This window comes from Notolepis coatsorum (assembly GCF_963971535.1).
Source record: "Notolepis coatsorum genome assembly, chromosome: 5".
NCBI classification, from domain to species: domain Eukaryota; kingdom Metazoa; phylum Chordata; class Actinopteri; order Aulopiformes; family Paralepididae; genus Notolepis; species Notolepis coatsorum.
The window spans coordinates 140793270-140807178 of NC_140169.1; the positions used below are offsets into that span (position 1 = coordinate 140793270).

The 13909-nt window shown below is 46.1% G+C and overlaps 1 protein-coding gene across 1 annotated transcript in view; it reads right to left on the reverse strand.

Moving 5' to 3' along the window:
* LOC311228389 (uronyl 2-sulfotransferase-like) overlaps positions 1-13639 on the reverse strand; it is a gene marked incomplete at both ends in the record, with an annotated part of 45287 nt that extends 31648 nt beyond the window's left edge. The window contains 3 exons of the mRNA XM_084314296.1: positions 3845-3998; positions 7220-7299; positions 13583-13639. Of these exons, the coding sequence (XP_084170422.1) occupies positions 3845-3998; positions 7220-7299; positions 13583-13639 (291 nt within the window). The remainder of the gene's footprint in view (positions 1-3844; positions 3999-7219; positions 7300-13582) is intronic.
* Positions 13640-13909: the final 270 nt, after the last annotated feature.

Consider the following 13909-nt stretch of genomic DNA (forward strand, 5'->3'; position numbering starts at 1 on the left):
AGAGGGTAAGGCAGCCTCCGTGAGGGTAAGACAGCGTCAGAGAGGGTAATGCACAGCAGAAGGCTTCAAACTGTTCTACCTGATATACAGTAACCAGTCAGCTCTCTATGGTCTAGACACGGGATGACATAGTAGACAAGAGGAATACACACACACACACACACACACACACACACACACACACACACACACACACACACACACACACACACACACACACACACACACACACACTGTGTGCATATAGACATGCATGCACAGACACACACACAAACACACAGGTGTTCATGCGCACACACACACACACGTATGAACACACAAGTAAGCACACGCATGCACGCACACACACACACACACACACGCACAGGTAAGCCGACTAGGGGCCTCAGCGGGGCGCGGCCCTCCCCTCTAACTGTATGTAGCGAGGGGGCCCCTTCTCTCTGCATACTTTAATAACTCAACTCACATGGTCCAGAACTCCTGGGACTGCGGTGCAGAATTTAATTACAGCCAGTCGTACTTCAGCACAGAGAATGACATCCACAAACGCACACGGGTCCCAACCCAACCCAACCCACCCCCCCCCCCCCCCCCCCCCCCACCCCCGGCCGGAGCCCGTCCTCAGTGTTGTGCGCCGAGGTGTCTAGGAGGAGCACGCGTCGGTGGAAGTGGAGGAAAGTGAAAGCGCACGTGTGTGTCGGTGTGTTTTTACGCCCTGAGGTGTGTCTTTTAATGTCTTTGTGTGTGTGTGTGTGTGTGTGTGTGTGTGTGTGTGTGTGTGTGTGTGTGTGTGTGTGTTGAGACTGAAGAAGTATTTAAAGGGGAATTCTTATCCCACCTCAGCTGTCTGCACATAGATTTACACCCCATCTAAGCGGCATGCCTTCCATTCGGATCCCGAGCCGGCTAAGTGGTGCCTACAGTCTATATAACTCTCACAAATCAAATAAATGACAGCTTTGATGTTGAATGAAACGGGAGGGGAGGGGGGGGGGGGGGGGGGGTGGGGGGGGTGCTGTGAAACGAGGTGCGTCGCTACAGAATGAGACGTTGCACAGCGCGCGTTCGCTACTGCGGGGGTTAACATGTCTGGGATGAGAGATGACTCGGAGGGTCTGTAACCTTTTTTAATGTGGTTTAACTAAGTCAGGTCTATAATAATCGTAATCACGTCTAAATACTGGGTTTAGAATCGGCCCCGCGAGGTTCCAGGCAGCGATCCGCCGCCCCCAGCGACGTCAAGTGCACCGGTGCGCTCGGTCTTCAAAGAGAACGCGCCCGTGGCTTCAATAAACCTCGGCGGTGGAGAAACGGCGGTGTTGCATCTGCGTTCGGAGCGGAATACTGAAGATTCTAAAAGGGATGACATCACCACATCTAGAAAATGTGCTGTACTAGCCACATACTGTGTTGTAGATAATGTACCTGTCTCAAACCCTGCCCACAAGTTTGAAAGAGGAAAGCAACAGCTGTGATTGGAGGATCAAGAAAAGAGGGCGGGTTTGAGATAGGTCCTCCATTGGCTGAGTGATTGATCAATCGAATTAGTTGAATGAATGAATGAATGAATGAATGAATTTAATTATTATTTGAACTACCCTAGGACATGTGTAACTATTTAGTTGTTACTTAGAGTTATATTGTAACGTATCACCCACCCTAGGACATGTGTAACTATTTAGTTGTTACTTAGAGTTGTGTTTTTGTTTTATCCACTTTTTCAAATTTTTTCTCCCATCCCAATTACCCGCTGTGCCAATTCTCCCCTCCCCTGTCTTGAACGTTGCTCGCATATGCCCCCCACTGGCCGGTTGTAGGGAGGATAGAAGCCTTGCATCACGTGTCCCCTCCGGTACACGAGGAGGCAGCCTGTCACATCTTTTCACCTGCCAGCGCAGACTCTCATTGGCGAGGTGTAACGTGTGGGAGGCTCACACTACCCCCGCCATTTCCTGTCTCTGCTGTGCAGGCGTCCCCAACCGACCTGTAGGAGTCGCTGTCCACAACGTCCAGATTACCACCCATCGACTTCCACCCGCTAACTTTGCCAATTGAGTTAGTATGACGACTGGCCCAAGCCGGAGGCAACGCCGACAGCCGGAGTCGAACCCTGTGTCTCTTGCATTGGTGACGAGCACAATGTCCGCTGCGCCACCCAACCGCAGACTTAGAGTTATGTTGTAACTTATCACCTACCCTAGGACATGTGTAACTATTTAGTTGTTACATAGAGTTACGTTGTAAGTAACTTATCTCCGTGGTGCAACTGCTGTTATTTTTTACTAATGAGTAAATCACAACTTAGTAAGAATATACTTCATAACAAGGCTAGGTTTGAACGTACACACAGCTGGTACAACAGGAAGCTAGTTATGAAACCAACTGGGTTTCGCTCAATGCAGATACAGATGTAAACCGCTGCTATTGGCCAGTAACGCAGTCGTGAATTCGGCGTGCTGCTCTGATAAATACACCAATACATTAGTACGTCAAGCCATCAACATCCATACAATTGATTTAGCTAATGCACGTAGAGCAACGGGCCCCTGGGCCTTGGAAGCGAGATGGAATCAAAGACATAAAGCAGCTCTTGACCCTAATCGCTTTCCGTAGCCAATATGTGGGACATTATCGCTTCACATAAAGGTGGTATGTGGTTGATGCTTGCGAGAAGCCATTCCTCATCATTATGTATCGGTCAATACATATCATTCCCCCTTATTTACCCCGAGGGAGACAGAAACCAGAATTGATCTTCAATCACGGGGATTGAATCTTCTCTGTGAAAAGCGTATCATCTTTATAATACACTAATTTGCCCAGCTGTGGTGCTTGTAAACATCTGGCGGAGAGCTCAGAGGCACACACAAAATAAACAGCTTGAAGCAGGACAAACAAAAGATCAGCGTCGAAAGTAATAGAATAAAAACATTTAAATACAAAATAAACTCACACCTGAAATAATGACATATTTAAATAATTTAAATAATTCAATATTTATATATAATATATATATATTTGCATAATTTTTTTTATATAATGCATATGGGGCGACAGTGGCTCAGGAGGTAGAGCAGTCGTCTGGTAATCCAGAGGTTCCCGGTTCGATTCCCACTCCTCCTGGGCAGCGTGTCGAAGTGTCCTTGAGCAAGACACTTAACCCCTAATTGCTCCTGGTGAGCAGGTCGGCACCTTGCATGGTCGCCTCCTGCTGACTTTTTGTTCACAATCTGTAAGTCACTCACTAAATGACTAAATTGTAGGGCTGTCCCCGACTAAGGATTTGGATGGTCGACTATGATTGGCCAAAATGTGCCGTTAGTCGACTATTGGTCGACAAAAACAAAAAAAGTATAATATAAAAAAAACAATTGTTTAATTTTTTATTTATTTTTATCATTCCATTTGGGCTGTGGGGGGGTGCTTAATGTCTGAAGGAGTCTACTGAAGGCTTCTTGTCCTCTGCAAAAGCATGCAATTGGTCCACTGATGGATACATCTTGATATTTGTCTAGTCTAGTGTGTTCATTAGACGGGTGAAATCCTCTTTCAGTGCCTCTGTGCCTGTTTTCGCAGGCAGTTAGCCTCTGGTATGCATGCCATTAGAGTTAGCCACGCTTCTAGGCCTCTTTTCTTTTGGAAAGAATGAAAAAAAGAAAATAATAATAATAATTTATAATTTTCTTTGATTTTTTTTTTGTATTCGACTAAGAGGTTGGCTCGTCGACTACGGCTCCTTTCGACCGATTAGTCGACTAATCGACTAATAGGGGTCAGCCCTACTAAATTGTAATTGTAAATTTAGAGGGTTAATAGTGTGGTGTTGTAATAACAGCGCTCTCACCAGGTACCGCTCGTCGTCCTTCATGCCCGGGGTGCGGATGAGGTGGTTCTGCTCGCCCCTCCAGTCCCCGAAGCGGCGGAAGAAGTAGTTGGAGAGGAAGCGGTTGATGGGGTCCCGGATGATGTTGATGTAGACGGGCTGCTCTATCCTGAACCTGGAGCACAGACACAGCAGAGGAGGAGGAGTGAGCTGCTCTACCCTGAACCTGGAGCACAGACACAGCAGAGGAGGAGTGAGCTGCTCTACCCTGAACCTGGAGCACAGACACAGCAGAGGAGGAGAGTGAGCTGCTCTACCCTGAACCTGGAGCACAGACACAGCAGAGGAGGAGGAGTGAGCTGCTCTACCCTGAACCTGGAGCACAGACACAGCAGAGGAGGAGTGAGCTGCTCTACCCTGAACCTGGAGCACAGACACAGCAGAGGAGGGAGAGTGAGCTGCTCTACCCTGAACCTGGAGCACAGACACAGCAGAGGAGGAGTGAGCTGCTCTACCCTGAACCTGGAGCACAGACACAGCAGAGGAGGAGGAGTGAGCTGCTCTACCCTGAACCTGGAGCACAGACACAGCAGAGGAGGAGGAGTGAGCTGCTCTACCCTGAACCTGGAGCACAGACACAGCAGAGGAGGAAGAGTGAGCTGCTCTACCCTGAACCTGGAGCACAGACACAGCAGAGGAGGAGAAGTGAGCTGCTCTACCCTGAACCTGGAGCACAGACACAGCAGAGGAGGAAGAGTGAGCTGCTCTACCCTGAACCTGGAGCACAGACACAGCAGAGGAGGAGGAGTGAGCTGCTCTACCCTGAACCTGGAGCACAGACACAGCAGAGGAGGAGAAGTGAGCTGCTCTACCCTGAACCTGGAGCACAGACACAGCAGAGGAGGAGGAGTGAGCTGCTCTACCCTGAACCTGGAGCACAGACACACAGCAGAGGAGGAGGAGTGAGCTGCTCTACCCTGAACCTGGAGCACAGACACAGCAGAGGAGGAGTGAGCTGCTCTACCCTGAACCTGGAGCACAGACACAGCAGAGGAGGAGAGTGAGCTGCTCTACCCTGAACCTGGAGCACAGACACAGCAGAGGAGGAGGAGTGAGCTGCTCTACCCTGAACCTGGAGCACAGACACAGCAGAGGAGGAAGAGTGAGCTGCTCTACCCTGAACCTGGAGCACAGACACAGCAGAGGAGGAGAGTGAGCTGCTCTACCCTGAACCTGGAGCACAGACACAGCAGAGGAGGAGAGGCTGAAAACCCGCAGTTCGTGCCCGACTGACGGGAGCCTCATCCCGGATCCGATTTTTCCGACGAATACCCCCAAAACATGGAGCTCCCGAAAAATTTCAAAAACTCTGAAACGTTTTTTAATATTTTTTTTTTTATATTTTTTTTTCATAAAAAACTGTTTTTTTTTACGAAAAAGTCAAAAACGTTGTTTTTCAGTCCCATTTCGGGGAAAGTGGTCCAGGGTGGTCGGATCGACTCGGGGACAATTCAAGCTGCTCTATCCTCTACCTAGAGCACAGACACAGCAGAGGAGGGAGGGTGAGCTGCTCTACCCTGAACCTGGAGCACAGACACAGCAGAGGAGGAGGAGTGAGCTGCTCTACCCTGAACCTGGAGCACAGACACAGCAGAGGAGGAAGAGTGAGCTGCTCTATCCTCTACCTCTGCCTAGAACCAACGCTCTAAAGAAAACTGTATAGAGCCATAACATATTGGAATAGGATCCCATTACATATCATACGGACGGAAAACAAGGACAAGTTTCAAAAAGAAACTTAAAGGAGCCATAATCCGGAAGGAAATCAATATATGTCATGCATGCAGTGTAGCTGCAGCCATGTTATCCAAACTTCTTCTGTTTACTTTGTGTGTTTTTTTTTAAAGGTATGGTGAAATGGATTCACCTATGACCTTTTGTTTAATTTTCTATTGATTATGTATGCGACATATGACTGATTTACACTGAATGTTTCATATTTGTATGTGTATATCTGTGAGGACCCCAGGAAGAATAGTCAACACGTTGATGATGACTAATGGGGATCCTAATAAACATAAACATAAACATAAACATAAACATAAACCTAGAGCACATACACAGCAGAGGAAGACGAGTTCACGCTCGTCTCTCTATAAGATTTGGAATCAGAATTCAAGGTTTTGTCTTCTACATAGTTTTGGAGTACCCAAATCACACCCCAGCTTGCCGGGTATGTGCGGGACAGCCCAGAACATCAGTGGATGTGAGGAACAGCCCAGAACATCAGTGGATGTGAGCTCCCCTCCATCCAGGATATACACAACGGACGGTGTGTTAGTGAAGCATGCAGGTTTATTAACCCTTTGACGTGTGGCAGTGAAAGGGTTAAACTTCTGTATTGTGGTAGTGAAAGGGTTAAGGACCCCAGCCACCCCAACCACAAACTGTTTCAGCTGTTGCCGCACCCGGCAAACGGTACCACAGCCTCAAGGCCCGGACCAGCAGACTCCAGAACAGTGTTTACCCCCCCAGGCAGTCAGGCTCATGAAGAAATAACACTAACAGCCAGCAACAGGCCTGGCATTGGTGAAACGCCAGTGCTATTTTATCGCCGTCTCGGCTACCGATTTGCACTTGAATTGTAAATTGATGCTATTCTTCTTTGTCATTGCTATGCTGCTAATTCTTTTAATCTTTATACTGTTTTTATCGCTTCTTCTTGCACTACTTTGTGCCGATGCTGCCACTAGCCGAGCCAAGAAACAAATAATTCCACTCCCACCACACTGTCCTGCAGAAGCTAACCGCAGTGACTAACTACGCAAACAGTGAAACAGTGAAAAATTACTTTAAAGTTCTTTGACTATCCAGTGGTTTTGTAGTTACTGCAATTCTTTATACCCCTCGTTCTCTAAAACAGAGCAAGATTGAACTCTTTGTCACAAGAAAAAACAGATATTGATAAGTTCAAGTTCAGACTCGTAACTCAATTTTGAAAAGAATTGTAGTTCCTGCGGTTAGCTTCTGCAGGGCAGTATAGTGGGAGTGGAACTCTTTGTTTCTTGGCTCCTCTGCCTACACTGTAAAAAAAAAGTTTTTTCACGGGGGAATTCACTGTATTATTTTACAGATTACTTTAGTTTTTCTACTTTAAGTGCAAATGCCATAAAATACAGTAAATTACCTTTTATCAAAATAATAACCATTAAATAAAGGTTGTAATCTGTAAATGTATTTGATTTTACTGTAATTTGACAGTAAGTATTTGGCAACCGTTGCTGCCAGACATTTACATTATTTAATTTTACAGTTTTCTTTTTTACAGTGTAGCGGTAAAAGGAGAGGGACGTGACAGCAGCGTTGTGATGGTGTTGCCGAGCGGCGGCTGCTGACCTGGTGAAGTTGAGGAAGTGGACGTGCCGCGTGTAGAGGAACGGCAGAGGTATGGAGCTGATGTTCCTCATGAGATCCACCTGAGAACACACACGTCAGGACACTTAGAACGTCTTAGAAGACAATACACAAAACAAAGACGCTGTACACAATAATAATAATAGCTTGGATTTCAGGTTTCAACAAGTTAAAACCAAGACCTTTTAAGACCTTGTTAATAGCACGTAGAGCAAAATTGTAAAAGAAAAAACATAGCGACACTGAACTGACAATTTACATTCTTGCATGTTCCACACAAGTTCTTGCCAGACGCACCAACGACTTGAATGCAAACACATTTCATATATTTGATATTATTTCATCTCCCTCCAAAGATGTAATACCTGTGAAAATGACCTTTTAATACCTTTTAAGGCCTTAAATGAAGAATGATGAATTTAAGACTTTTGAATCCCCCGCAGATACCCTGGATTCATACAGGGCCTTTCAGGAACCCCAAGGACGCTTTACAGAGCAACAAAAAGACACATGAATAATAGTAACACTGAAGGACAAGGAGACGACTAGAGTCCATAGGCCTTCGTGAGCAGGTTGTTACGGTCGAACCAAGTGGTCAAGTGTGGCAGTCCCCCGGAAGACAGACACACTCAGGAAACAGATGATAAATAAACCAGATTTAATAGATATAATATATACAACAGGGAAAACAGGGGAATTGACGAGGCAATCCTAACGGGGCCTAAGTGTGGGGGGGGGGGGGGGGGGGGGGGAGTGTATGGATGCCAGCGGAGGAAATGTTAATGAGATGTGTAATATCGAATAACCTATAATGTGTGTGTGGATGCAGGTGTCTAACGTGTAAAGCTACTGTAATGTGATGTCAAATGTAAATGTGTCGAGCTGTTGTTTTTATTTGCGTGTTACTAACCAGTCCAGTAACAGAGGGTGGTGGAATATCCAAGTTCAATGTCCGTCCCCACGCGTCCCGAGACGCCAGAGGAAAAGCGACGAGTGCACGCAGGTAGCGAGAACGGTGTTAACCGAGCGCGGGGGGTATCAGCAAGTGATCAGTTCGAACAAGCACTGAACGACGGGGCTGTCGGGCTCTTTATGCCGACTTAAAGGAATTGACGGAAGGGCACCCCGCGTGCGTCCCCACGTGCGTCCCCGCATGCGCCCAGCTGCTCCCAATCGCGTCTGATTAGGCTCGATGAGTTGGGGCGAGGTGGGAGTCACAACAACACAGGTGGGTTTTCAGGGCCGTCTTGAAGGATGTGACAGACGTGAGGGGGGGGGGGGGGGGGGGGTGGAGGAGGCCAGCTTGGGGGGGGGGCAAGGGCATGGAGGGATTTGTAGGGACAAGGATCTCTTCTCCTTCATTCATCTACATCTGTCCTTGGTGTGTTTCAATTGGTTTCATCTGGATGCACCTGGTCCGTCTTTCTCGTTGGAAAGAGCAGATGTTTACAATGTTTTCCACAGCACGCTTCGTGTCACCTCCCTCCAGTGAATACACTCCCCCCAGAGAGTAGAGTCAGCGCGGCGTATTACTCCCAACGTGGAGCCGATTAAGAGCTCATTTCGCAAAAAAAAAAAAAAAACACCAGAGGACGTAATTGCCGATGAGGACATTTGTGTAATTGTGTGTTTCAAGTTGTTTTCCTCCAGCAGGGCAGAGTGTCGGAGATCCCCCGTCCTGCGTGCCAGCGCCTCGCGTCACGGTGGAAAACCTAGCGGCTCATCCCGCATTATTACATTAATTTATGAGAGCTAAGCGACACCACATGGCGGCTCTTCTCCGGACTCCACAGTGGATGTTTTCTCATTTAAAAACCCATCTGTGCAGTCGGCGGCTGGAAGCGGAGGACAGCGGCGTCATCTCAGAACATTATCTTCGTTTTTCTTTTTTTCCCGTCAAATAGCCAAGAGAAATCCCATGTAAGCCATGGAATGTTGGCCTTGTGTACATAACCAGGCCTGCAATGTGCTTTGGCTGCCGTGGATTTATTTGGCTACACGAGTGCACCTTGAGTTGATTTCCAAAATGTTCCACAAAAGACCGGCCTCACCCAGCCCAGGTTCTGACCCCTTGTTACGGCGCCGAGCGCCTCGACTCTGAGAGGCTCGCCGCGCGACGCGGGCCGGTCCGGACTCTTAGCATCTCTCGATTATTCATCATCAAAGGCACAGCGGGGGTTTCCCTGCCGCTGTGATCCAATCAGGAAGGAGAAAAACACATTTCCAGACCCCCCCTTTATGTAATTGTTCCAGGTTGCTTCTTCTTCTTCGCTATAAAGACCGCATGGAGAGAGTTCCTGAGCAGGTGCCAGGTGGCTCAGTCTGGGCTTCTCCACGTTAGTCTGGGGCTGATCATGGATTCCCTATGGGTGACGGTCGGTAGCTACTTACCAACACCGTGGCCAAAGCCCACAAGCCGATAGCCAATAAGGGGCCGACGGCGCTCAGAACGAGGAATGCACCGACGCCACATTGATTCCAGAACGTCAACGGCCGACGCAGAGTACCGATCTAATCCATTTCACTGGACCGCATGGACTTTGAGAGACCATTAGTTTGGGGTCACTTCCTGTGATGCGTTACATACGACTTGTGATATTGGATTGTAGTATTAGGGAAAACCCAATAGAATATGATAGAATAGAATATAAATACTTTATTTATCCCGAAGGAAATTCAGCACTACAGATCGCTCACAGTAAACAGTAAACATTTAGGTAGCCAGAAACAAAAGTCACAAATAAGAATACAAATAAAGAATAAAGAATAAAATACGGTCCGGGATATACATTCCATTATAACATTCTAAAATATAAATTATACAGCCAAAAATATACAGAGATATACAGTGTGTACAGCAAGTGTAAAATAACCCTGTGCTCAGTGATGTAGTGAGGCACAGTGATGCATTATAAAGTCTGATGGCTGTCGCCGGAATGAAGGACTTCCTGTGCCGTTCAGTGTTGCATCTTGGGAGTCTTAGTCTAACACTAAACGTGCTCCTTCTATAAGCCAAGTCTGTGTGTAGTGGGTGGGAGGGGTTGTCCATGATGGGGTGGAGCTTAGCAAGGCTCCTCCTCTCCACCACCATTGCTAGCTCCACCCCTACAACGTTACTGGCCTTCCTGACCAGCTTTTCCAGCCTAGCCTGTTATCGCTTGGTATCAGCCTGATTGATACCGGTATCGGTACACTCCTACTTGGAAACCAGTTGCCCTGAAGATTTGTGATCTATACACCATAGTATACCATCTATACACTCTCAAAGAGCACCTACGCAATTCGAAACTGGCCCGGTAAATGTCTAAACCCCGCCCACTCACCCACCCAACCCCCTCCAATGTACAGTTTCTTCCCCCTCGAATGTATATATATTCTTTTTTTATGATCTCTTTCTCATAAACAGTACTGTATATTTGTATATCTTGTATGTCATAAATGTCAGGATGAAACAGTACTGTATATATGTATGTCATGTACTGTATGTCATAAATGTCTTGATGAACTGAAAATGAGGGACCCTGATGTAAACAAGACGAAAGTCTTTCTCTGGTCTGCATCCCCTTAACAATTGTTTGTATTGAGCCGTACTGTATTGTACCCATTCTGCAATCTGTTAATAAAGTTTTCAATCAATCAATCAATGTCTCTACTACTATGCACTCAACACTGCATGCCCAAGTTTCAACACTGTTTGATGAACATTGTTACTCAGCTGAAAGAGTCGTACCCTTCCTGCTGACCTGTCGTACAGAACTTGTAAGTCCCCTCCAATGTACAGTTTTTTCCCCCTCGAATGTATATATATTTTTTTATGATCTCTTTCTCGCATATCTTGTATGTCATAAATGTCAGGATGAAACAGTACTGTATATCTGTATGTCATGTATGTCATAAATGTCTTGATGAATTGAATTCAAAATGGTATCAAACGGAAATGAACCGATTAAAAAACAATCCGTTTCGACAATGTTGACTGCAAACAAGTCATTGATAAGCGACGGCCAGATTAGACACATAGCCATAATAATAATTATTATTATTATTATTATTATTATAATTTTTTCCCCCTCCTTCTTTTTCCGATTTTTCTCCCATCCCACTGTTTAGTCGTTATGCCAATTCCCAACCCCCTTCCTGGTTGTTGCGCAATTTCCCCTACTGTTGGTCCGAGAGGCCGGAGACTGTCACATGCTTTCCTCCGACGCATGTGCAGCCAGCCGGCAGCCAGCCTGGCCGCGCAGATTCTCACCGGGAGAGTGTAACGTGTGGAAGGTCGCACTACCTCTCTCCAGATCCTACCCTTGCTGAGCAGGCGCCCCGACCGAACTGTAGGGGTCGCTGTCCACAACGCCCAGGACCCACCCACGGCTTCCCTCCCCCTAACTCAGCCAAACGAGTTAGTATAGCGATCAGCCCGAGCCAAGGCAATGCTGACTCTCCGACATAATTTAAGACATAGTTTATGCGTTTGCAAATATGAGAGCTCTATCATTGAAGTGGGTGGTGGCATTCAAGGGGGGTAAGGCGCACCACATGGCTGGCACTGAGTGTGTTAAGGCTGTCCCCGAAGCCTGTTTTTGGGATTCGAACTTCGTCAGGGTTTTTCGAACGAACCTTCAAACCTTCGTTTTTAATTCAAAAAGAATTTATATTTTCTTTTTTTTTATAATTATTATAATTCTTTTTTTTTATAAATATCGTCAAACTAAATCCTCAATTTGAATAAAGTGATTAATCTGATAAAATGTTTTTTTTTTTTTTTTTATTAAATCAACTTTCCAGACCCAGACCCAGCCCAGGGAGAAGCCCCAGCCAACTAAATCAATTAAATCAACTTTCTTTAATGAATATAACTCATCAGTTTCTTTTAATAATATAATATTAGTGTAGCCTAATCTTTATCTGCAACTGTGAAGAAAAACCAGAATGAATAATTATTATTTTATCTATTTTTTTTGTACTAAAAAAAATTCGAATGTTGATTTAGAATTTGAATGCCAACGTAACGAACGAAGGTTCGAACGTTCGGGCTCAGCCCTAACTAACTACTATGCACTCAACACTGCATGCCCAAGTTTCAACACTGTTTCAATACTTGTGCTGAGCTGCAGCGGACATATACATACGCCGTCTCAATTACCTACTATAGTCCGGCATGTTATCAACAAATGTGCATGCTTGTGTGGCTTGTGTGCCATTATTACTGTCAATGTAATGATTGTGGAATATTTGTATAATGAGGCTTTGGCTGTATGTGTATTGTCACCGAATTTCCCCAAGGGGATCAATAAAGTTCATCCTTATCCTTATTGAGCCGTACTGTATTTTACCCATTCTGTTAATAACGTTTTCAATCAATCAATCAATAAATCAATCAATCAATCAATCAATCAATCAACCAACAGTATTTTTTGCATACCCAACGTCTGACTTCATTTCACAGCACAAAGCCAAACTTTTATGTTTTATTACATATCCTGCCAATATCCCACTTTTGTAGAGGTAGCAGGAAGCATGCTTTCTCTTAAGCCTCGGGAGAAGATCTATCGTCAGCTCAAATCACAACAATAGAATTTCATTATAGACTATTCCTGGTGACAGATTTATTAGTAGTTGTAAAGACTACGGTACAACGTTCTAAAGTCATAGGAAATCCCCACGTGTCGGCATGGAAACCCCATTTGGTTTCTAAAGCGTCCAGGGGGTGCAGAAGGATGATGAAAGCTAGTTCGGAGCACTGCAGTCCTGGGAGGAACTGCGGATAGGCTTCCCCTGGGTCTCACATCTGGAACAGGAGGCAAATTACCCTCTAACCGTTTAGCACCGGTCATCCCCTGACCTCGGCTATAAATTCTTCATGTGACGTGACGTCACGCGTCCTCCTATGAATATCCATGACGTGCACCCTTGGGATCTGGGATTCAAGACACAACAACTCTATGGGTTCCACGGCGCGGGAGAGCTTGCACTAAGTTGGCGATTCGTCGCGGTAATTTCTGGGGGAAGAAAATCCTATTCCCCCAGGTTTTTATATATATAGTCGTACATTATGTACCTTGTTCGAGCCGAATCATTCCATAAATAGACGCCCTCCCACTCCTAACCAAGGAATATTTCCGAAAATTATGACTAGCAGAACTATTTCAATGTCCTGCTCTTTAAAACGATCTATGGGACGCTGTTACGACGTCATCGCTGGACTATTTGAACAGGAACAGTAATATGTGTACATGTTTATGTACACAAGTCCGTTTATGCGTGGGCCCCAGTCGGATTTGGGCCCCGCCACCACCACCACCACCACCCCCCGCTCCTCTACAAACCCAGTACATTTCCACTCACCCTCCTTCCACCTCCTCTGGCTCTCCCCTGCTCAAATAGAATATTCCTAACTCCCATAGGTCTCCCAGGATTCACCCTCTCCGTCTCTCCCTCGCATTATACTCACAGCCTCTTCTGAAACATGGGATTATTTCATAGAAGAAGAAAAGAAACTCTCTTTCGGCTAACTGCTCCCCTCCCTTTCTCTTGCTAACTAGTCCAGACCAATTACCCCACAGCTGACCTCTGACCCCCCCCACACCTTCACCCCCTCTGCCTGACGTCTAGACTCTAAACACATTCGGGGGGTTGATTTAAGGGTAAAGAGAAAGGCCCAACACACACCCT